Below are 25,729 nucleotides of genomic sequence, written 5' to 3'. Positions count from 1 at the left end.
ACCACAGCTCATGGCAATGCCGGATCCTTAACCCACTGAGCGAGACCAGGAATCAAACGCACATCCTAATGGATACTAGTCGGGTTCATTAACGGCTGAGCCACAATGGGAACTGCCAATGAGGCTACTTTTTAGAGTATTCTTTCCAAAACGATATATTACTTTTTCATCTACTAGGAGGCAGTTGGAACCATGGATTTTTTTAAATTAAAGTATAGTTGATTTACAGTGTTATGTCAATTTCTGCTGTACAGCATAGTGACCCAGTTATATATCTATATCTTCATTCTTTTTCTCATACTATCTTCCATAATGTTCTATCCCAAGAGATTGGATATAGTTCCCTGTGCTGGACAGTAGGACCTCATTGCTTACCCATTCTTGTTTTTTTTTTTTTTTTTTTTTTTTTTTTTTTTTTTTTTGTCTTTTGTCTTTTTTAGGGCCGCACCTGTGGCCGGCATGTGGAAGTTCCCAGGCTAGGGGTCCAAGCGGAGCTCTTGCTGCCGGTCTACACCATAGCCACAGCAACGCCAGATCAGAGCTGCGTCTTCAACCTACACCACAGCTCATGGCAACGCTGGATCCTTAACCCACTGAGCAAGGCCAGGGATCGAACCTTTGTCCTCATGGATCCTAGTCGGGTTTGTTCCCCTGAGCCATGACAGAAACTCCCTGTGCCATATTTTAGATTCCACATATCATGGTATTTGTCTTTCTCTTTCTGACTTACTTCACTTAGTATGAGACTCTCTAGCTGCATCCATGTTTTTGCAAATGGCATTCTTTTGTTCTTTTTCATGGCTGAGTGGTATGCCATTGTACATGTGCACCACACCTTCTTAAGATGGCCAATAGGCACATGAAAAAATGCTCAGCATCACTAATTATTAGGGAAATGCAAATCAAAACTATAATGAGGGACCACCTCACACCAGTCCAAATGGCCATCATTAGCAAGCCTACAAATGATAAATGCTAGAGAGGGTCTGGAGAAAAGGAAACCCCTCCTACCCTGTTGGTGGGAATGTAAATTGGTACAACCACTATGGAAAACAGTATGGAGGTTCCTCAGAAAACTACATATAGAACTGCCATATGCTCCAGCAATCCCACTCCTCGGCATATACTGGACCAAACTATAATGCACAAAGAGAGAGGCGAGTTCTCGTCGGGTCTCAGGGGAAACTGAACCCAACTAGTATCCATGAGGATGCAGGTGTGAACCCTGGCCCTGCTCAGTGGGTTAAGGATCTGGCGTTGCTGGGAGCTGTGGTGTTGGTCACAGACACAGCTCAGTTCTGGCATTGAGCTGCAGCTCAGATTCAAACCCTAGCCTGGGAGCTTCCATATGCAGCAGGTGTGGCCCTAAAAAGGGAAAAAAAAAAGATAGAGGAACCATGGATTTTGCCAGAGGGTTTCGTTCTTATCCTCCAGCAATATTTTAGTTTGTAAAATAACTTAAAGGAAGAGTAATATGAAGGTGGGTGAGCACTGTCATATAGTGTATAAGATTATGATGAAAATAAAAAGGCACAATCATATAAGTCATTACCAAACTACTATTTATTAGTGTTTTGAAGCTTTGGGTGTAGTATGCAGAATAAAGAGCAGATATGGTCCCTTCCCTCTTCCCCCACTCCACCAGCAATTTCAAAGACTCAAGAGGCTGGGTTGACAGCTGAAAAACTACATTTCTTATTTTTTTGGCCACCCCTGTGGCATGTGGAAGTTCCCAGGCCAGGGACTGAACCCGAACCACAGCAGTGATAGCACTGGATTCTTAACCGCTAGGCCACCAGGGAACTGCCAACTCTATATTTCTATAGCACCTTTGCAAAACGTCTTATGTTATCAAAAGCACCCATCACCCTTTGTTAAAAATGCTCTGCCTTTTAAAAATTGTCAGTAAAAATTTAATGCTATTAATAATCTCATTGCTTCATTTTTTTGGGGTAGCTAGACTGAAATCTCAGCTCCCGAATTTTCTAGTTGTCTTCAAAGTCTCCTGCAATAGGAAAGAAGGCTTGTCACTCATCCTGCATAAGGATATGGAGGAAGTCCTTTGACCCCCAGGCCAGTTATCTGTTAGAAAAAGAAAAGAGAGGAATTTTGATACAAGTATTCTCCAAAAGCAGTTTTATGATTCACAATAATATATTTAGCCACCTATTATTCTTGTTTTATTTCCTATCATAAAAAGGAATTATTTGATTAGATATTTATGGTCCCACCCAATTATCCACATGGGTAAGAATCCATCTAGCAACCCTTTCCCACTAGAATTTGAAACTGAACTCATGGAGTTCCCGCTGTGGCCCAGTGGGTTAAGAACCTGACTGCAGCAGCTCTGGTCTCTGTGGAGGCCTGGGTTTGATCCCTGGCCAATCCCTGGCTTGGTTCAGCGGGTTGCAGGATCCAGCATTGCTGAAGCTGCAGCTTGGATTCAGTCCCTGGCCTGAGAACTTCCATATGCCACAGATGCAGCCATAATAATAAATAAATAAATAAATAATGTTAAAACTGAATTTATTTCTATCTTCTTCCCATCTGTTGAAGAAAGGGGTTTGAGATGATTTCTACATTCCTTTTCAGCTCAAGAGAGCCATAATTTTTATCAGTGTTTATGTCACCACCAAAAAAAGAGTTAAGAGATGGAGTTCCCGTCGAGGCGCAGTGGTTAACAAATCCGACTAGGAACCATGAGGTTGCAGGTTCGATCCCTGGCCTTGCTCAGTGGGTCGAGGATCCAGCATTGCCCTGAGCTGTGGTGTAGGTTGCAGATGCGGCTCTGAGGCTCTGACCCCGCGTTGCTGTGGCTGTGGCTGTGGCGTAGGCCGGTGGCTACGGCTCCAATTCGACTCCTAGCCTGGGAATCTCCATATGCCGTGAAAGCGGCCCTAGAAAACACAAAAAGACAAAAAAAAAAAAAAAAAGAGTTAAGAGGAATTCCCATTGTGGCTCAGTGGTAACGAACCCCACTAGTATCCACGAGGATGCAGGTTCGATCCCGGGCCTCGCTCGGTGGGTTAAGGATCTGGAGTTGCCATGAACTGTGGTGTAGGTTGCAGACATTGCTCAGATCTGGTGTTGCTGTGGCTGTGGTGTAGGCCGACAGCTGCAGTTCCAGCTCCAATTGGACCCCTAGCCTGGCAACTTCCCTATGTCTCGTGGATGTGGCCCTTAAAAGCCAAAAAAAAAAAAAAAAGTTAAGAACCTGAAATATTCTTGCAACATCAAAACAATCAACTAATTGCATCAACATGTTTCAAACACTGGATTTCCAAGCCGATTCTACTGATTTATAGAATTCAACAAACACCCCTGAAGCGAAAAAAAAATTTTTTTAAGTACTGTACAAAGTAGGCTAAACACATTGTCCTGGACTTCGGATAACTTAAGGTCTAGAAAATCTAAATAAAATGTTTTTAAGCCTAGCATGAAGGCTTCATAGTTTGGGGAAGTATGAAACAGCACCAATCACTCAGTTACTTATTGCAAGACCTCAAAATAAAAGACAGAGCCAGCTCACCTTGAAGATTCCACCAGCCTCAGGTTGCTGCAAAAGACCCTGAGGGTCTAGCCCATCCCGGGCACAGGTCACGTACATTTCAGAGTAATCCTTCCCTCCAAAGCAGCATGAGGTTGTTTTATCAACAGGCAACTTCACGGTTTGGAGTCTTTTCCCTAGATCACCAAATAGTTCCTTTAAAGTCTAACTGTAGCACATTTTCAACCCGCGCAAGCTTTTAGGATCCCTTGTGGAGCCAAAAGAAAGTTCAAAGAGGATCTGGAGGTCAGACTTGACCCAGCTTGTTCACCTACCTTCCTTGATAGTTTATTTTGAGCAAAAAGACTTACCACTGTAGGGAAAGGCGTTCTGATCATAAATTTTGGTCTATGTCTTTGGCCCTTATTTCCAAAAGCATCCAATTGAGACCTTTGAATAGATCTCATCTTTGAATATATCTCATCAAAGATAAATACACATATTTATTTTACTTTTATTTTTATTTTTTTTCATCTTCTTAGGGCCGCTCCCTCGGCATATGGAGGTTCCCAGGCTAGGGGTCGAATTGGAGCCGTAGCTGCCAGCCTACGCCACAGCCACAGCAACGCAGGATCCGAGCCGTGTCTGTGACCGACACCACGGCTCACGGCAACAATGGATCCTTAACCCACTGAGCAAGGCCAGGGATCAAACCTGCAACCTCATGGTTCCTAGTCAGATTCGTTAACCACTGAGCCACAGCGGGAACTCCCAATACGCATCTTTATTAGCAATGAAGTTTCTCCAGTCCCTAGTGTCTGGCGTTTTCTAGACATGACAGGGAGTTTTTATTTTGCTGTGGGCCTACCTGTCTCAGGATCCAGGCGGATCACTCTTCCTCCATTGTAACAGGCCACCCAGAGCTTCCCCTCAGTATCAATGCACATTCCATCTGGGATGTGTTCTTCTTTCTCCATCTTGTAAATGCTTCTGCGGTTGGCTATGGTTAAAAAAAAAACAAAACACACACACACACACACACACCAAATAACAAGTTGATCATAAATACTGATCACCTCTGACCAGGCTGCCCCATTCATGGAGTTCTCCTCTTTCAACCTGTTGAGTTGTTTCAAAGCTGGTTTCTGTACCCCCTGCCTTGAACTGCCCCCAAGATCCTGGGGATTCTAGCTACCAGTGTCAGAGTTTCCTGCCAGCACAGGGAAATCTACTCAATATTCTATAATAAACAATCTGGGAAAAAAGAATGGATATATGTATATGTATAACTGATTCACTTTGCTGTACATCTGAAACGAACCCAACCTTGTAAATCAACTCTACTCCAATAAAATGTATTTAAAAAAATACTGGAGTTCCCGTCGTGGCGCAGTGGTTAACGAATCCGACTAGGAACCATGAGGTTGCGGGTTCGATCCCTGCCCTTGCTCAGTGGGTTAACGATCCGGCGTGGCCGTGAGCTGTGGTGTAGGTTGCAGACGCGGCTCGGATCCCGAGTTGCTGTGCCTCTGGCGTAGGCCGGTGGCTACAGCTCCAATTGGACCCCTAGCCTGGGAACCTCCATATGCCGCGGGAGCGGCCCAAGAAATAGCAACAATAACAACAACAACAACAACAACAACAACAACAACAACAACAAAATACTGATCACTTCTGCTGATCCAGGGTCTGCCATGTGGGCAGCACAGGCGGGATGGTTCAGGAGGATCCCTAGCTCTAAAAATGTCCTGGAGTTCCCTGGTGGCCTAGCCGGTTAAGGATCTGGCATTGTAACTGCTGTGGTGCAGGTTCGATTCCTGGCCTGGGACCTTCAGCAGGCCATGGGCATGGCCAAAAATAAATAAATAAAATAAGTAAATAAGTAAAATAAATGAATTAATAAATAAGTCCAGAAACATGGGCGAACACCCCTCAACAAAGGATTTTGACTGCAGGATTTGGGATGGACTCACTCCCTTTAGTTTGGGTACAGACACAATTGTCGAAGCTTTCAGAGGACGGGGGAATAAAAGAAAGCAGAATTCTTGGACTCAGTGTGTCCCCACTGCACCAGGAAACTCCTAAAGTTCCTGTAGATGCAAAGCAGAATTTCCTAAGAACATGATGGACAGAGAATAGAGATCCTATGGTGGCTGTGAAGGGCCTGATGCCTCATATGGCAAACTGATAGCTTCGGATAGTCAGGAATTTTTTTTTTTTTTGTCTTTTTGACTTTTCTTGAGCCGCTCCTGCAGCATATGGAGGTTCCCAGGCTAGGGGTCGAATCGGAGCCGTAGCCACCGGCCTACACCACAGCCACAGCAACTCAGGATCTGAGCCCTGTCTGCAACCCACACCACAACTCACGGCAACACTGGGTCCTTCACCCACTGAGCGAGGCCAGAGATCAAACCCGCAACCTCATGGTTCCTAGTCGGATTCGTTAACCACTGCGCCACGACGGGAACTCCAGGATAGTCAAGAATTTATTGTAAAAAGAGAACATGTGCTAACATCAGGAGCAATAAAAGCCATGTTCAGTAGCCCAGGTCAGTTTGCTGAGAAGGAAACTGATGTAGTCAATTTTAGAGAGACCCCTTCAGGAGTTCCCTTCGTGGCTCAGCGGGTAATGAACCCGACTAGGATCCATGAGGTTGCGGGTTCGATCCCTGGCCTCGATCAGTGGGTTAAGGATCTGGCGTCGCCATGAGCTCTCGTGTAGGTCGCAGACCCGGCTCCCATTCCAAATTGCTGTGGCTGTGGCATAGGTCAGTGGCTGCAGCTCCGATTAGACCCCTAGCCTGGGAACTTCCATATGCTGCGGGTGTGGCCCTAAAAAGCAAAAAATAAAAAATAAAATAGAGAGATCCCTTCAGCTGCACTATGGAAAGTATGCATGTATCTTCCCCACAAGGTTTGTTACACCTCCAACACCTCAGAGATTCCTGAATTCCCAATTGCACCTTTTGTTTGTTTGTTTGTCTTTTTAGGGCCGCACCTGCGGCATATGGAGGTTCCCAGGCTAGGGGTCGAATTGGAGCTACAGCTGCTGGCCTACACCACAGCCACAGCAACATCAGATCTGAGCGGTGTCTGCGACCTACACCACAGCTCATGGCAACTGGCACATCCTTAACCCACTGGGCGAAGCCAGGGATCAAACTTGCAACCTCATGGTTCCTAGTCAGATTCGTTTCTGCTGCTCCACGACGAGAACTCTGAATTCCCAATTGCACCTGATATTGCACTGGAACCACTGATGGCTGCAAACCTCCTAGACTGCTAAATCAAATAAATTATAATATGGAGTGCCCATTGTGGCGCAGGGGAAAGGAATCCAACTAGAATCTATGAGGACGCAGCTTCAACCCCTGTCCTTGCTCCGTGGGTCAAGGATCTGGCTTTGCTGTAGCTGTGGTGTAGGCCGGCAGCTACAGCTCCAGTTCGACCAATAGCGTGGGAACTTCCACATGCTTCGGGTGTGGCCCTAAAAAGCAAAAAAATAAAGACAAAAAAATAAAATAAAAATTATAATAAACTGTTAACTTTTTTCACTATTTAATACCAGTAGGACATTTTCATAAATTGAGAAATAAACAAATGTGTCAGTCTGTAGGTGGTTTTGCCTTATCCTTTGGATGTGATATTTTATTTTATTTTATCTTATTTTTTTTTGTCTTTTTGTCTTTTGTTGTTGTTGTTGTTGCTATTTCTTGGGCCACTCCCGCGGCATATGGAGGTTCCCAGGCTAGGGGTTGAATCGGAGCTGTAGCCTCCGGCCTATGCCAGAGCCACAGCAACGCGGGATCCGAGCTGCGTCTGCAACCTACACCACAGCTCACGGCCACGCCGGATCGTTAACCCACTGAGCAAGGGCAGGGACCGAACCCGCAACCTCATGGTTCCTAGTCGGATTCGTTAACCACTGCGCCACGACGGGAACTCCTGGATGTGATATTTTAAATCAGAGCAATAGTAATATAGTAAATGTTGAAATTTAGACATGAATTGAATACATTTTACAGGGAAATAATGGGGCTATGTATTTTTATGATTTTAGTGTTTTTTATATTTCCAGTGTTCCAGTGCAATTTCAGGTGCGATTTTGTTTTTGTTTTTGTTTTCGTTTTGTCTTTTTAGGGCCACCCAAGAGGCATATGGAAGTTCCCAGGCTAGGGGTCGAATTGGAGCTGCAGCCACCGGCCTACACCACAGCCACAGCCACCGGGATCTGATCTGCGTCTGCAACCTACACCACAGTTCACGGCAATGCCGGATCCTTAACCCATGGAGTGAGGCCAGGGATCGAACCTGAATCCTCATGGATCCTAGTCGGGTTCATTTCCGCTGAGCCACAATGGGAACTCCTTAAATATGTTTTAAAAGACGCACTGTGAACTACTTTATCTAGATCCTAAGAGCAAGACTTTTCTGAACTATTCTGGTCTTCCTCTCTCCAGCTGAAATGTTATGAAATATGAAAAAAGTGGAGTAATGCACTGCAAATCTTATAGTGCACTTCAATATAGTATATTAATTATCTTCTATTAATTAAAGTATGACCCAATAAATATAATATCCATAATATGGGTCATCTACTGAACTCAAACTTATAAAGAGGTCATTCAGCAATTATACTAAGACAAAAAAAATTTGAAGAACTGTAACTGAGTATCTTTGTTTAGGCATGGGAAAAGAAGCATTAGAGTTTCTACCTTAGTAGTAAAACAAAGCTGTTATTACAAGGTCTATAAATTTAAGTCTTCAGCTTAGTTCTCTAAGACTGGTTTAATATGGACCAGTTTTTCTGGAATCTCCAAAACCATAAACAAGATCTATAACAGTAATTTTTCTTGGAGTTCCCTTATGGAGCAGTGGGTTAAGGACCCGGCATTGTCACTGCAGCTGCTCAGGTCTCTGCTGTGGCGTGGATTTGATCCCTGGCCTGGGAACTTCCGTGTGCCACAAGTGCAGTCGAAAACAAAAGAAAGCAATTAAATATAAATGTCAATTGAATATATTTTAGTAACTTCTGGAGTTTCTGTCGTGGCGCAGTGGTTAGCAAACCTGACTAGGAACCATGAGGATGCCGGTTTGATCCCTGGCCTCACTCAGTGGGTTAAGGATCCGGCATTGCCGTGAGCTGGGGTGTAGGTTGCAGGCGCAGATCAGATCCCGTGTGGTTGTGGCTGTGGTGTAGGCCAGTGGCTGCGGCTCCGATTCGACCCCTAGCCTGGGAACCTCCATATGCCGCGGGAGCGGCCCTAGAAAAGGCAAAATAAATAAATAAATAAAACTTCTTAAGACCTACTGGTACATATTTTAGTATAGAAGATTATCAGGTACTTGGTGACAGATAATGCTGATTATAAATGATGTTTTTTTTTATTAACAGCAATGGGCACAAACTAAATAGCTTTTGATTCTAGGGGAAGGAAAATGGTTCTCTACAAGGTAAGCTAGTCGGCGTTCTGCAACGCAGGAATTCAGGGTTTCTGGAGGAGTCTTTTTTTTTTTCTTTTTTGTCTTTTTGCCTTTTTTAGGGCCGCTTCCGCGGCACATGGAGGTTCCCAAGCTAGGGGTCGAATCGGAGCCGTAGCCACCAGCCTACGCCACAGCCACAGCAACACAGGATCCCAGCCGTGTCTGCAACCTTCACCCCAGCTCACGGCAACGCCGGGTCTTTAACCCACTGAGCAAGGCCAGGGATCGAACCCGAAACCTCATGGTTCCCAGTCGGATTCGTTAACCACTGCGCCACAACGGGAACTCCATAAATGATGTTCTTAAAGGTCAAGGTGAGAGCTAGAATAAAGGTTAACTTTGACCCATTTATTTCTTTATTTATTTTGCTTTTTAGGGCCACACCTGTGGCATATGGAGGTTCTCAGGCTAGGGGTCTAATCGGAGCTACAGCTGCCCACCTACGCCACAGCCACGCCAAATCAAGCAGTGTCTGCGACCTACACCACAGCTCAGGGCAATGCCGGATCCTTAATCCACAGAGCAAGGCCAGGGAATCGAACCTGAAACCTCATGGTTCCTAGTCGGATTCGTTTCTGCTGTGCCACGATGGGAACTCCCCAGAATCCTTAATAAAATACCAAAATATCTTTTTGAGGCTGATCTGAACTGAAGACCTGATCTGAACTGAAGACCTGAATGCACACTTTAGTCTGAGGTTAGACCTTTGCTGTTTTACTTCCAGAAACTCCTACCTTGATTGACTCCAAGATCTAGAAGGAACTGTACAAACAGTCGATGCATAAAAACTAGCAAGATGTATGAGTTCTGTTCTGCCTGACTAAATGCTCCAAAATCACCTTATCAAAACATACTACTAGGAAAAAAAACAAACAAACTCTAAATATGAGTAGGGCTTCTATAAGGGAAAAGAACATATATATATGTACATATAAATGAATCACTTTGCTGTACATCTGAAACTAACACTACATTGTAAATCAACTATACTTCAACTAAAGAAAAAAAGAGCTTGTTTCTGAAAGGAGTATTCTGAAAGCAACTGGCCCTAAAGGGAATCATAATACACCCCCACCCCCAAAAAAAGACATCAAAATCCAGAGGAACTTTGCGCTACAAAATCCAGGTCATTACAGTAATCCGATTGAGATATAATGGAAAGAATGTTAAAGCCATGTGCAGGGAAAATGGGTAAAAATAGTCATGAAAAGGAGCACTACGTCTTTTAAGAGTAAAACATCTGCTGGAATATTTTGCCTCTGATTAAATCTACATGACAGTCTTCGGATTTTTTTCAAATCATTTTTAGGATTGGTTTCGTTCTTGTGGTTTGGCGCCTTTCATGAAAGTTTCAAGCACCCCCTTGTAAATTCTTCCCAATAATTCCTTCCTTCCTAGTTTCCAAGTATGTCTCATGGAGAGTCCACTGATGGAGTTGAACAATCTGTAGCTACTTTTTTTTTTTTTTTTTTTTTTTTTACTTTTTGCTTTTTCAGGGCTGCACCTGGGGCATATGGAAGTTCCCAGGCTAGGGGTTGAATGGGAGGTGCAGCTGCCGGTCTACCCCAGAGCCACAACAATGCAGGATCCAAGCCGTGTCTGTGACCTACACCACAGCTCATGGCAACCCTGGATCCTTAAGCCACCGAGCAAGGCCAAGGATCGAACCTGTGTCCTCATGGATACTAGCCAGATGTGTTTCTGCTGCGCCACGATAGAAACTCCTACTTTTCCATTTTGAAAAGTTGTCTTTGAGTACTTGCCTATAGTTAATTAAAGTCCAAATAAGAAATATCAACCCCCATTTCTAATTTTCTGTTCTTTTGTCCCTTTTCTGTTATACATTATTTGCCTCTAAGCACAGAATCTGTTTTCCAGGGAACCTCTTTCTAGATATGGTTGCAAGAAAAAGGATTAAGGATCTAGCTATGCAATGCCAACAGTGGCCATATTTAGTTGTGTGAAAGCCATGGCTTGACTGGCAGCAGAGTCGAGCCTGTGTCGTCGTTACCACATTGCAATCATCATATCGGGCAATTCTCTGTTGGGAAAATAAGGATCTTTTCACATGGGTTAAGGGAGAGGCAGCTTGCTAGTCAGATACACGTGAAAAAAAATACCAGCAATATTAAGAAAAATGATGAAAAAGTACATACAAATCTTTCCTGTCTGCAGGTCATAGTCAAAGGCATCCACGGAGTAGGACAGGCTATCGATGTAATAGAAGATTTTGTGGTCCAGAGACCAATCCAAACCATTGGAGATGTCCACCTGATCAAAGTACTTTTCCACGTGGTGGTCGGCAAAGAGGGCGTACAGGGACCCTTGGTGCCGTTCCAGAACCGCCGGCGCTGTTTCCTCAGCCATGGTTCCTACAAACACCAAAGAGCACAGAGCTCAGCCACACAGCATTCCGTCCATATAAAGCACTATCTTCTTCCCCCTGGTGAAATCAACTATTACACAATCCCAATCTGGATGCTATTTTTTTTTTTTTGTCTTTTGTTGTTGTTGTTGTTGCTATTTCTTGGGCCGCTCCCACGGCATATGGAGGTTCCCAGGCTAGGGGTCGAATCGGAGCTGTAGTCACCAGCCTACGCCAGAGCCACAGCAACGCGGGATCCGAGCCGCGTCTGCAACCTACACCACAGCTCACGGCAACGCCGGATCGTTAACCCACTGAGCAAGGGCAAGGACCGAACCCGCAACCTCATGGTTCCTAGTCGGATTCGTTAACCACTGCGCCATGACGGGAACTCCTGGATGCTATTTTTTTAAAAAATGACAACAACCTTGCGTATAATGCAAATTCAAACTACCCTGAGAGGGAGTTCCCGTTGTGGCTCACGGGGTGAAGATCCTGACCTAGGATCCTTGAGGAGGTGGGTTTGATCCTGGGCCTCGCCGAGTGGGGTAAGGATCGGACGCTGCCGCAAGCTGTGGCATTGCTGTGGCTGTGGGGTAGGCCCGCAGCTGCAGGTCAGATGTGACCCCTAGCTGGGAAACTTCCATAGGCTGCAGGTGCAGCTGTGAAAGAAAACAAAAATGAAAAGCAAACAAATCAAAAAAAAAAAAAAGAAAAAAAAAAAACGCCTACCCTGAGAGATTCTAGTCCCAGACAGCTGCACCCACCTCATTTTCTCCCACTGAGCACAGCTCTTAGAAGACCTGGACAAAATGCATGGCAGCGCTATTTGAGAACTCTGAACAGAAAATTCAGAGAAGAACACAGAATTTTTTTTTTTTTTGTCTTTTTGCCATTTCTTGGGCCCGTCCCATGGCATATGGAGGTTCCCAGGTGAGGGGTCAAATCGGAGCTATAGCCGCTGGTCTACACCACAGCCACAGCAATGTGGGATCCGAGCTGTGTCTGTAACCTATACCACAGCTCGCGGCAAGGCTGGATCCTTAACCCACTGAGCAAGGCCAGGGATCGAACCCGAAACCTCATGGTTCCTAGTCGGATTCACTAACCACTGAGCCACGACGGGAACTCCAAGAACATAGAATTTGAAGTATCACCTAATTGGTGATGTGTCTCCATTTTATCCTCCAGTATGTCCCGGCCTGAACTCAACACAGCCTGGAACTTGGAAGGAATAAGCACTGTGGTGCAGGCAGAATGAGATCCAAGAGAAAAACAGTCTAGATCTGCTACAGTGAGCAGCAAACACTCCTGAGGCTCAGAGAGTGGAAGAAATGCCCTGGTTATTTTCCAGTCCCTTCCCTCCCTTTTCTCGTGCACTGGTCCCCAGACAATTCTGCAGTGAGGATAGCAAAGGCGGAGAATGGTCAGCCACAGGAAACTACAGGAATCAAAACTCTGAGGGAAGGTGACATTCCTCTCCATTTAGTGACGATGCAAGGACAAAACGGCAGAGCCAAACACTGTTTGTTTTGTTTTGTTTTTTGTATTGTTTTGTTTTATTGTCTTTTTTGCCTTTTCTAGGGCCGCTCCTGCGGCATATGGAGGTTCCCAGGCTAGGAGTCGAATCGGAGCTGTAGCCACTGGCCTAAGCCACAGCCACAGCCACGTGGGATCTGAGCCACATCTATGACCTACACCACAGCTCAGGGCAATGCCGGATCCTTAACCCACTGAGCAAGGCCAGGGATCGAACCCACAACCTCATGGTTCCTGGTCAGATTCGTTAACCCCTGAGCCACAATGGGAACACTGAAACACTGTTGCTTTCATGGTCTCCCTCTTTCTCCCCCGACCCCTCCTGCTACTTGGCCCTGGAGGCAGTGCAGTCACAGAAGTGGGTGGTGTCTGACTGGAGGAATGAAAAGGAGAGCTCCAGAAAGCTGGAAAGTACTAGAAGACAGCGAAGAGGGATGTTGCTCAGGAATGCAACCCCATAAAGTTGTCTGTGATCTCCTGGGCTCATCTCCTGCTCATACAAGTATGGGTTGGAATCTAATTAGCATACCACAGCCTTGGAGAAGGGAGCTGATGGATAGAACTCCTCCTAGCGCTCAGATTGACCCATGACTGGCACACACAGGGGACAGATCCTAATGGCACCTGAAGAAAGCAGGTTGGAACTTGCGATCTGAACCTGAAACAAATATATCAACATTCCTCCAGAGGATTTAAGCAAGACCCCGTGGCTCCTAATGCCACAGTCAAAATGTCCAGGATACACTCCAAAATTACTTGGCAACCCAAAGAAGCACGAACATGTCAACATGTATAGGAAAAAGAATCAACCAATGCAGACAAAGAGATGGCAGCACCGATATTAGAATTATTTGACAAAGACTACAGCAGCTCTTACAAAAAGGCTCAAATGAACAATTTATGAAGTCTTAAAACTCAGAATAGCAGCAAAGGAGTAGAAGATATAAAGAATCCTTGAGTGAAATTTTTAGAACTGAAAAACGAAATCAATGAAATAAAAAACCCACTGAGTGGGGGAGTTTCCGGGTGGTCTAGTGGTTAGGATTTGGTGCTTGCCTCGCTGTGGCCTGGATTTGATCCCTGGTCTGAGAACTGAGATCTCAGATCAAGCTGCTGCTTGCTGTGGCCAAACAAGCAAAAACCAAAAAACCCCTACTGGATGGACTCAGTAGCAGACTAGAGATGACAGAGGAAAGAGCCAGAGTTTCTGAAGCTAGAGCAAAAGGAATTATCCAATCTGAATAGCAGAGAGGAAAAAAGACTGAAAAGAAAGCAGTAGAGTGTCAGGGACCTGTGCGACAACAACAAAAGAGCTAACTTATGTGTCACTGGATTCCTAGGGGAGAGGAGAAAGAAAACGGCCAAAAATCACTTGAAGAAGTAAATGGCTCAAAATTTTCCAAGTGTGATGAAAAGCATAAAACTACAGAGCCGAGAAGGTGAGCAAATCTGAAACAGGAGAAGCCCAAAGAACCCTAACTCAGACTCATCATAATCACATTTCTGAAAACTGAAGTTAAATAGAAATTCTTGATGTCAATGAAAGAAAAACAACATATTACATACAGGAGAACAGTGATTCAATGGCTGTCAATTTTTCATGAGAAATGGTGGAAATCAGAAGGAAGTGTCATGTTCTAAATTTGTTGAAAGGAACAAAAAGCATCAACCTAGGAGTCTATATTAAGTGAAAAATAGTCCTTTAAGAACGAAGGTGATCATGGTAGAGAGCTTGGGGTTAACAGATGCAGAGTATTGCCTTTGGAATGGATGAGCAATGAGATCCTGCTGTGTAGCCCTGGGAACTCTGTCTGGTCACTTATGATGGAGCCTGATAATGGGAGAAAAAAGAATGTATGCATGTATGTGTATCTGGGTCACCATGCTGCACAGTAGAAAAAATAAATACAGAAAAAATAAAAGAAAAAAAGAAATAATAAAAGAAATAATAAAAAAAGAACGAAGGTGAAATAAAGACATTCTCATGTGAAGTAAAACTAAGAGAATTCACACCTAGTGGGTCTGCTCTAAAAGAACTGCTAAAAGAAGCTCTTCAGACAGAAGGGACATACCAAAAGGAAGCTTGGGACATCAGGAGTGAAGAAGGAACAACAGAAATAGTAAATATATTGGAGTTCACGTCGTGGCGCAGTGGTTAGCAAACCCGACCAGGAACCATGAGGATGTGGGTTCGGTCCCTGGCCTCGCTCAGTGGGTTAAGGATCCGGCATTGCCGGGAGCTGTGGTGTAGATCACAGATGCAGCTCGGATCCTGAGTTGCTGTGGCTGTGGTGTAGGCTGGCGGCTACAGCTCCAATTAGACCCCTAGCCTGGGAACCTCCATATGCCTCGGGTGTGGCCTTAGAAAAGACAAAATAAATAAATAAAAAGAAATAGTAAATATATGAGTAAATATAATAGACTCTTCTTCCTTTCAGTTCTTCAAAAACATTTTTGATGACTGATAGCAAAAATAACATTTTCTGATGGGATTTTCAATCCATGTGTATAGACAGGCAACTATAACATAAATGGGTGATTACCAATTGAAGTGGTAAAATATTGGTTCTGCATAGACTGAAAGTTAACTAGGCATTTTGTAATCCCTTCAAGAACCCTTAAAAAACTAGACAGGAGTTCCCAAGTGGCAGAACAGAATTGGCGGCATCTCTGCAGCCCTGGGATCAGGTTCAATCACCAGCCCCACACGGTAGGTTCAGGATCCGTCATTGCTGCAGCCATGGTGTAGGTGGCAACTGTGGCTCAGTTCTGATCCCTGGCCCGGGACCTCCATATGCTGTGAGGCGGCCAAAAAGGAAAAAAATATACAGAGAGATGAGTGAAAAATCGCAATAGATAAATTAAAATTGAATTCTAAAAACTGCTCAACCCAAGAGAAGGTAGGAGAGGGGAAACAGAGAAATAAGAAATACAGAGGGAAAGAAGAGAGAACAAATAATAAAATGGTATATCTAAGTCAAAGCATATCAATAATTATATTACTTATAAATAATTCTAAACACATCAAAAAGAGATTGTCAGAATAAAGTTTTGTGGTTTTTTTTTTTTGTATTTTCTAGGGCCGCACCCACCGCATATGGAGGTTCCCAGGCTAGAGGTCTAATCTGAACTGTAGCCACCGGCCTACACCAGAGCCACAGCAACATCAGATCTGAGCAGTGTCTGCGACCTACACCACAGCTCACGGCAACGCGGGATCCTTAACCCACTGAGCGAGGGGAGGTACATGAGAACTAAATGTGAAATGCATTATTATTATTTTTTAGGGCTGCACCCACGGCATATGGAGGTTCCCAGGCTAGGGGTGGAATCAGAGCTGTAGCTGCCAGCCTATACCACAGCCACAGCAACATGGGATCTGAGCTGCGGTCTGCAAGCTACACCACAGTTCACAGCAACACCAGATCCTTAACCTACTGAGCAAGGCCAGGGATTGAACCCGCATCCTCATGGATCCTAGTCGGGTTCGTTAACCACCGAGCCACGATGGGAACTCCCTTGCTTGGACTTTTAAGGTATCTTCCCATGTTGTAGCCTGCCTCTAGGATGGTCCCTAAAGAGCCCGGTCTCCCCATATTCACACCCTCATCTAGTCCCCTCCGTAACTGCGGGACAATAGCCCACAGCAGAAGTGATGTTATGTCACCTCTGAGATTGGTTAATAAAACCATAGCATCCATCTCGGGTGCGCTCTCTCTCTCTATCATCACTGGCTCTGAGGGAAGCCATGTCCCAGGCAGCCCACGTGGTAAGGAACTCCTGCCAACCCCCTCCAGGCCCCTTCAGACTCCAGCCCCCCACCCCAAGCCTGGAGCCCTAGCCAACAGCTTGACTGCAACGTCATGACATAGCCTTGAGCCATCCAGCTAAGCCAGACCCAGGTTCCCGACCTTCAGAAACTAAGTGTGATAATTCATGCTTCTTTTAAGCTTCTACATTTCAAGCTAATTTGTTACACAGCAGTAGATCACTAAGGAGTCCCACCGAACGCTTATAAATTACAATAAAAAATAGAGGAGTTCCCGTTGTGGTTCAGCTGTAATGAAGCTGACTAGTATCCATGAGGATGCGGCATTGTTTAGGGGTCTAAGGATCCGGCCTTGCTGTGAGCTCTGGTGTGGGCCGGCAGCTACAGCTCCAAGTCGACCCCTAGCCTGGGAACCTCCATGTGCTGCAAGTGCAGCCCTAAAAAGCAAAAAAAAAAAAAAAAAGTAACTATGCAGCAGTAGAGAAATTCAAGACCTCAGCTGGGAACTGGGTAACATTACCAATGAGGAACAGATGGTACCCAGATGGGGGACCCTGAGAAGGACAGAGCATCACTTAGGGATTCCAGCCATGGACGGATAGCATCAATCTAATCGAAAGAAGACATTAGACAAACACAAAACCAGGAGGAACATGAGGAATAGCCTATGAAAAAAAGAGGGGAGCGGGATGGGATTGCATTTTTCAAAAACAGCAATGTCATTCGAAACAAAGAAAGGTCTATGTTCTGTTCCAGATTCAAAAGATTCAAAAGAAATGACAACTAAATGCAACACATAATCCTAGGCTGGATCCTGTGCTGGAGGGGAAAAAATGCTATAAAGGACATTATTTGGCTAACTGACAAAACTGGAATATAACTAGTATATTAGCTAAAATGACCATATAATGTTAAATTTCTTTGAGATGAATACTATACTGTGGTCATGTAAGCTTTTTTTTTTTTTTTTTTTTTTTTTTTTTTTGGTTAGGGCTGCACCTGCAGCGTGTGGAGATTCCCAGGCTAGCAGTCGAATCAGAGCTACAGCCGCCAGCCTGCACCACAGCCACAGCCACACCAGATCCGAGCTGCATCTGTGGCCTACACCACAGCTCATGGTGATGCTGGATCCTTAACCCACTGAGCGAGGCCAGGGATTGAACCTGTGTCCTCATGGATGCTAGTCAAATTGGTTAACCACTGAGCCACGATGGGACCTCCCTGGGAACTCCCGCATATGTCATTTTTTCTTGGGGAATTCACACTGAAGTATTTTAGAGGTAAAAGCACATGACATATGCAACTTACTTTCAAATGATCCTGGAGAAAAATGTTTATGTATATTGAGAAAACAAATGAAACAAAATGTTGCCAGAGGTGAGACCAGGGAAAGACTGACCAGGTGTTGTTTGTGCTATTCTTACTGCCCCCCACCGGGTACATGTGAAATTATTTCCAATTTAAACATCAACAACAAAATGATACAAAAGAACTTATTTATAAAACAGAAACCGGATCCAAGATTTCAAAAGCAAATTTAGGGCAACCATTTGGGGAAACCATAGGAGGCGGGGAGGAATTGGGAATAACATATACACACTACTCTAGAGAATAGATGATTATCAAGAGCCTACTGTGGGAGGTCCCATTGCGGCGCATTGGAAATGAATCTGACTAGGAACCATGAGGTTGTGGGTTCGATCCCTGGCCTCGCTCAGTGGGTTAAGGATCCAGTGTTGCCGTGAGCGGTGGTGTAGGTCACAGATGCGGCTCAGATCCCCCATGGCTGTGGCTGTGGTGGAGGCCGGTGGCTACATCTCCGATTCAACCCCTAGCCTGGGAACTTCCATATGCCACAGGTGCAGTCCTTAAAAAAAAAAAAGAACCTACTGTAGCGTACAGGGAAATATATTCAATAGTTTGTAATAATCTATGTGGGGAAAAAAGAATGGAGATATATATCTATATCTCTCTGAACTAGTACAGCATTGTAAGTCAACTCTACTCCAATAGAATTTAAAGAATAACCCAGAAACGACAACATGACCTCTAGTATAAAACTCATTGCAACTACAAAAATACCATATATATTTTAGTCTGCTAGAGATAGCAACTATAAGGAACATCTATGAAGTTTTTTTTCTTTTTTCTTTTTCTCTCTCTCTCTCTTTTTTTTTTAACTGCTATATCTGTTGCCTATGGAAGATCCCGGGCCAGGGGTTGAATGGGGGCTGCAGCTGCAGCCTATGCCACAGCCTCACCGGATCTGAGCCCCATCTTTGACCTATGTCACAGCTCACGGCAATGCCGGATCCTTAACCCACGGAGCGAGGCCAGGGATCGAACCCACGTCCTCACTGTGTCGGGTTCTTAACCCACAGAGCCACAACGGGAGCTCCCCCAGGAAGCTTTTCTCATGGGAATTTTTGTTTTGGAGCGGGATCAAAGTGACTCAAGTAAAAATTAAAGAAGCCCTCAAGATCTGTTAGGAACAACAATTCTTTTCACCACTGCAGCTGTGAGACTTTTATAAGACAGATTCTGATCCTCTCCAAAGCTCAGTACATAGATGCTAAAGATAAACCATACCAGCAAAGTATCTCCCAGCGGGATCCACCTTCCCGTCATTGAATCGATTGTTTTTCTTGTCTTTATCGACAGCGGCCAAGACAACTGCTGACTCATCTTCCCAGTTCAAAGCACAGAACTTTGTTCCAACTGTGGCGACATAGCCTCCTGCCTGGCGAAGGGCCACAGAGCTGACAGGAGCATCTGCAGAGGCAAAAGCAGCAGTCAGAGGGCCGGCCGAGCAGCACACACAGCCATCACACCACCCGGTACCCCGAAGGCGACATGGCACTTTGGACCACGGGCATGCACCCTTCTTTCCACTGAAGAGTGAAGGCTACACAGCCTAGTATATTCGTGCAGCATAGGGACCCCGCGTGCTGAACTGGGCAGCAGGGATGGAAAGATGAATGAAACCCAGTTCCTCTGAAAGCGCCTAGCCTAGTGAGAGAAGCAGAGAAGTCAAACCACAGCAGCCGCCCTACCCTGCAGCAGGTGCCACGGCGCGTTCAGAGGAGAGATTTCCGAATGGGGGAGAGGGGGTGGGAGCATGCCATGAACAAGAGCCATAACCACAGAGCAAGCGATGCTCAATTTGCCCGATCTTCAGCAAATTCAGAGACACAAACCGTTTAGTTGAGTTTCAGCCGCTAAGTTTTGTGACATCTCTCTCCCTCCAAAACAGGACATGTTTTGTTTTTTAAATTAAGACCTGTTTGTTTGTTTTTTTTAAGGGGCCCTATTTTGTATGTATCTAATTGCACATTGTTTCTCAAATCCTTTTTGGAAGTAAACATGACAAACAATAAATAAAAATAGACGCAGTAAGAACAAACACATCTTCCTTATATTCTTATATTTTGTATATTTAAATTTTAGGTTTTCTCGGTTTAATATTTTTCCACGTGTAAGGACACTTTCTTTTAATTAAAAAAAAATTTGTTTTTGGCCATGACAAAAACTTCCACGCCTGTGGAAATTCCCCAGGCCAGGGGTTGAACCTGAGCTACAGCCAGCAACCGAGCCGCTGCAGTGACAACGCCAGATCCTTAACCCACTGAGCCACTAGGGAACTCCAGGAAACTTTTTTATTTCAGAGTGGAGAGATTGATTACCACGGTGAGCAGTCACAGGAAACAAATTGATGAAAATTTACTTTGAAAACATTTCCGAAGCATCTATTCAGGGCAAGACGCTGGGTGCTCTAGGTGGAGCTTCTAGCTAAAAGTCCTGTGCAAAAGTTGATTGGAGCCATTAAGGATCCCAGGAAATGTGCAGGACACTGTTAGAAGGGTCACATTCTCGTCTGGGATCCCAACCTGTGTCCTGAGGCTTCTGTTAGCTTTCAAGCAAATGCTGACAGCACAAGCCTTTCCCGTAGTTTGGGATTTTTTTTTTGTTGTTTGGTTGGTTTTTGTTTTTGCAGATTAGGCTTAGGAATAGATCCCTTAGGTGTGCATGTTGGGAAAGAGAGACTAGGAAAGGTCCCTTCCCTACTCTGATCACAGCAGGTCATAGTCATTTTGCCTCTAGCCATGGTCACATCCCTGTGTGAATTAAAAGCTGTTCCTTCTCATTAAAAAAAAAAAAAAAGTTGGAGGAGTTCCCACTGTGGCGCAACTAGGGATCAGTGGTGTCTCTGGAGCACTGGGACGCACCTTTGTTTTGTTTTTTGTTTTGTTTTGTCTTTTCTAGGGCCCCTCCTGTGACATATGGAGGTTCCCAGGCTAGGAGTCCAATTGGAGCTGTAGTCGCCGGCCTACGCCAGAGCCACAGCAACGTGGGATCCGAGCCTCGTCTGCAACCTACACCACAGCTCACAGCAACACCAGATCCTTCACCCACTGAGCAAGGCCAGGGATCGAACCCGCAACCTCATGGTTCCTAGTCGGATTCGCTAACCACTGCGCCACGACGGGAACTCCTGGGACGCAGCTTTGATCCTGGCCAGGCACAGTGCGATAGGGATCCGGCATTGCCCCCACTGCGGGCGAAGGTCATAACGATGGCTCGGACCTGATCCCCGGCCCAGGAACTCCATGTGCCATGGGGTGGCCAAAAACGAAAACAATTCTCAGGTCCCCAGATCTGAGTTGACAGTGTCCTAAGGTCATGGGAATTCCTAGTATCTTGTTCCCACAAACACAACAAAGAAATAAGAAACTTTATCACTGGTCAAGCCCATACCCTAGGGCCATAGAATGTGATAAGCCCCGCCTCGGGAAACCACAGGGCCATAAACAGAATCATATGCAAAGGCGCTCAAAATTCCTTCACGAATCCTACGTTGTACAGGGAAGAGAAAGTCCTGGTGCAAGCTCTCTGCACATTCAAAGAAGGGATATAGCTGTTATTTTTGGTCAGTCAAGGCCTTGCTTGGCCTGACCCAAGGTAGACGAATTTGCTGTGCCACAAACAGGGTCTCTGACGTTCAAGGCTGTTATCTGCAGCTATTAAGAACAGATCCTACCGTGGCGCGTTCCCGTGGTGGCTCAATGGTAACCAACCTGACTAGTATCCATGAGGACACGGGTTCGATCCCCGGCCTCACTTATTGGGTGAAGGACCCACTGCGCCATGAGCTGTGGTGTAGGTCACAGACACAGCTCAGATCTGGCGTTGCTGTGGCTGCGGCCGAGGCTGGCGGCAGCTGCAGCTCCGGCTGGACTCCTAGCCTGGGAACTTTCATATGCTACAGGTGTGGCCCTAAAAAGACGAAAAAAAAAAAAAAGGAAAGATCCTGCTGTGACTCACACTCCAAAACGAAATGGGGAATGTGACCCCAAAAGGGAAGAGGCACGTGTGGATGATCCAGATGTTACTCCTGGGTCGCAGTGGGTGACATAGGATGACGATCCAAGACTTTTAAAGTATATTCAGTACCTTTTAACAAGAAGGTCCCTGGGGGGACTGACACATTAGGTGACCGTCCCTTTCCAGGGAAGAAGAGAATGGCTGTCTGGGCAGCTCCCAGCCCGGGCTCCATCCTTACCCAGGGTCACTCGCTGCACTTGCTTGCTGAGCGCATTCCACCGGCAAACCTTTTTGGCGGGAATATCCACGAAGAGCAGAGAGTTGGACGCTTCCTCCCACACGGGCGACTCACCGCAGTGGCAGTTCTCCCGCAAAACGCACTCAATCTTAATGGAAGACATTGTCATGGGGGGAGATCTACTGAAGGTAACCGAGATAAAGGGACATGTTATTTCATGGAGCAAATTCAGTAAAACACCTCACTCAAGACCCCTGGCAAGACCCCAGTAGGGATTTTTTTAAAAAAATTAGAAATGGAGGTGTTCCCGTTGTGGCACAGCAGTAACGACTAGGAACCATGAGGTTGTGGGTTCGATCCCTGGCCTCAATCAGTGGGTTAAGGATCTGGTAGTGTTGTGAGCTGTGGTGTAGGTCACAGACGCCGCTTGGATCCCCCATTGCTGTGGCTGTGGTGTAGACCAGCAGCTGTAGTTCCAATTCGACCTCTAACCTGGGAACCTCCATATACCGCAGGTGCAGCCCTAAAAAGCAAAAAAAAAAAAAAAAAAAAAAGGAACTGGAGGAGTTCCCATTGTGGTGCAGTGGAAAGGAATCAGACTAGTATCCATGAGGACTTGGGTTCAATCCCTGGCCTGGTTCAGTGGGTTCAGGATCCAGCGTTGCTGTGAGCTGTGGTGTAGGTTGCAGACGTGGCTCGGATGCTGCTTTACTGTGGCTCTGGCATAGGCTGGCGGCTCCAGCTCCGATTCGACCCCTAGCCTGGGAACTTCCATACGCTGCGGGTGCGGCCCTAAAAAGACAAAAACAAACAAAAAAAAAAACAGAGAAAGGACAGACACATTTTCCCTAGCTCTGAACAAAATATGCAATCTGGCAGGAGGAGTCATATACAAAAGAAGAGCGAGAGGACAGCCCAGAACACAAGACAGCTTCAATCAACTTACCAGTGCTGTTTGTTAAGCAATCTTTAAAAAAGAGAGCCGCAGAAAAGCAACACCCCAACAGCCACACCTTGGCGCTAGTGACCCCCCCAGGGAAAGCTGACTGTCTGCACAAGGCAAGGCTCCCTTTATGCCAACACCCTAGCCCCCAAGGCTCGTCAGGGGGGCGTGTAGCTCCCTCATTGGTGGCCTTTCTGGGCGTCTGCAGGTCACCTTCTCCTGCTGCCCTCCCCATCTGTGGATGGTGTTGATGGCCTTCTGTGACCTTCAAGGCCCCGGTCTTCCTGCTCTGCATTTTTCTGAACTGCACGATAAGAAAGGCAGTGCATCAGTGACAACACATGCCACTATAATAATACACCAACATCTATTTTCTTTTGTAATCTAATTTGGATCTTACTATAAATCATTCAAGTGCAGAGTTACAGCCATTTATATATTCGCACATGTTCTGTAATTCTGGAAAGTGTTATGAATCCCCTTCTATCATCCATACGATCGTGAGGTATGGCGAAGTGTTTTTCATCTGATTTTCATAGTTTTCTATTCCAGAACAAAAAAAATCCTCTGGAAATAAAAGAGGCTGTGAGCATAAGGGGGATTTATTAGATATCGTAAAAGAATGATGCAGTAAAACTTATGTAAAAGTGTATTCCACTCCATTTAAGACTTATTATAATTCCGTTGCTAATTCTTTCAACTGAAAAATATGTCAAACTTTTCACAACTTTGTCAAATAAGAATATCATTTTATCTATTTATTACCATTTATTTTATTACTATTATTTATTACTATCTGTTATCAGTGGAATACTAACATCCATTTTCTTTCTTTTTTTTTTTTTTTTTTTGTCTTTTTTGTCTTGTTAGGGCCGCACCTGCAGCATATGGAGGTTCCCAGGCCAGGGGGCGCATCGGAGCTGTAGTCGCCGGCCTACCCCACAGCCACAGCAACGCCGGATCCTTCACCCACTGAGCCAGGCCAGGGATCGAACCTGCAACCTCATGGTTCCTAGTCAGATTCGCTTCCGCTGCGCCACGACGGGAACGCCTCTCACATCCATTCTCAAATTCAGACATCGGAAAAGGGGGAGAAAAGGACACCACTGGGGCACCGCTGTAGGAAGTTACAGGTATTTCTTGCTGCCTAGAAAGGCACTGTGCCAGTTTGGCAAGGAGTCTTGAACTCCGCAAGCAGGAACGTTCTATGCTGGGACTGTTGGCCAGAAGCTGTGACCAGCGAACAGGTAGAAGAAAAAGAAAAATGTTCAACGCAAAAAATTCTTGCTTAAGAAACCCATGTGAGAGGGGAAGGACAGGCAAAACTCTCTAGAGTCTTCTTTCCCACACTCTGCCCTGCTGAGGAAAATTGCCTGCATCTTCATCCTTCTCCCTGACTTGAAGTCAGTGGTCCCACACCTGGGTGGGCAAATTAAGGCTAGGGGAATAAAGGAACGACAATCTTGGGTTGAATACTTCTTTCAATAAACCGCTTAAGAAAAGAAAAAAGAAAAGAAAAGAAAAACAAACAAACAAACAAACAAAAAAAACCCCAAAAAAACCCCACACAGCTCCAATCGTCCTCATGTATGACCTGCCAGCGCTGGGGTATCTGCAATCCTCATGGGCGGTTAAAAATTGGCAAAAGTTCCAAAGGCCTTCCTCATATCAATTGGAGATAAGGCGCGAGATCAGACACGGGACTTTTGCAATCGCAGTGTTTAACCCCACGCTCCGTGGTGCAAGTGGGGGGGTGGGGGGAGACTGGCAAATGTCGTCCCTTTTCTGCCCCAACTTCTGCGAGAGCGCGGCGCGCAATCGGGGCAGCAGGTGGCCGTGCGACGGCGGGGTACCCGTGCGGGGGCGGGGAGGGGAGGCTTGACACCGGCCGGCGGCTCGGTTGAGGCCTCGGGTGACCGCGGGGCCCTGGGACGCTGAAGATTGCATTTGCGTTGCCTCCAGCCCGGGCCGGCCGAGTTGGGTGCACGGGACGCGGGGGTCAAATCGGCCTCCTTCCAACCGCGCGGGTTTCGGGGTGTGTGTGCGTGTGTGTGTGAGTGTGTGTGTGTGGCTGTCGTCAGAAGTCCCCTCTCCAAGGAGGGGGCGGGGAGGCCGGCCCGACCCAGCACTCACCAGGCTGATGACTCGCAGGCAGCTGGGAGGTCAGGTGGCAGAGCCGGGCGCGTGCGGGGTGTGGGGGTGGGGTGTGGGGGTGTCGCCGGCCCGCCTGGGGTGGGGGTGGGGACCGATCCCCCTCTCCCGTCCTCTCCTCCGCGGCTGCAAGAATCCAGCGGAGCCACTCTGGGCGAGGAGGTGGGGCGGAGGCTTGGAGCTCGGTGAATCCAAGCTTTGGAGTTTGGCCGGAGAGCGAAAGGTTGTTTCTGACAGCAGCAAAACGTTATTAAAATGCCTCACGGAGCGATGGGATCGAGGGTCCGGTTTGAACACAAACAAGTTCAAAAGGAAAGTTCAAAGCGGTTAAACAAACCCTCCCTTTCCCTCGTGAAGAGTCTGACAGGCTGGAGGCCAGCTCTTGCAAAACAGTCTTGACGGAGGGGAGCGGAGAGGCTTTATCTGATGCT

General features: G+C 46.0%; 1 protein-coding gene across 6 annotated transcripts; it reads right to left on the bottom strand.

Annotated features, from left to right (window-relative positions):
* Nucleotides 1-1,541: 1,541 nt before the first annotated feature.
* Nucleotides 1,542-25,524, bottom strand: RGN (regucalcin). 6 transcript variants are annotated; one of them, XR_014834598.1, is made up of 7 exons: nt 23,151-23,248; nt 22,205-22,383; nt 19,234-19,416; nt 11,128-11,343; nt 4,356-4,487; nt 3,445-3,684; nt 1,542-2,166 (listed from the first exon to the last, which is right to left on the bottom strand). XR_014834598.1 is itself a non-coding variant. In XM_005673575.4 (7 exons), exons 2-7 carry the CDS (start codon nt 22,371-22,373, stop codon nt 2,032-2,034), a joined length of 906 nt encoding a protein of 301 aa, XP_005673632.1. In that variant the 5' UTR covers nt 22,374-22,386; nt 25,281-25,524; the 3' UTR covers nt 1,542-2,031.
* Nucleotides 25,525-25,729: the final 205 nt, after the last annotated feature.

This window comes from Sus scrofa, chromosome X (genome assembly GCF_054392235.1).
Source record: "Sus scrofa isolate SSC_HxYL_T2T_F1_AM1 chromosome X, Sscrofa_HxYL_maternal_Yorkshire_Landrace_v2.0, whole genome shotgun sequence".
Lineage (NCBI taxonomy): Eukaryota > Metazoa > Chordata > Mammalia > Artiodactyla > Suidae > Sus > Sus scrofa.
Note: the sequence above shows the minus strand (reverse complement) of the source record. Positions and strands in the feature narration are given on the sequence as shown.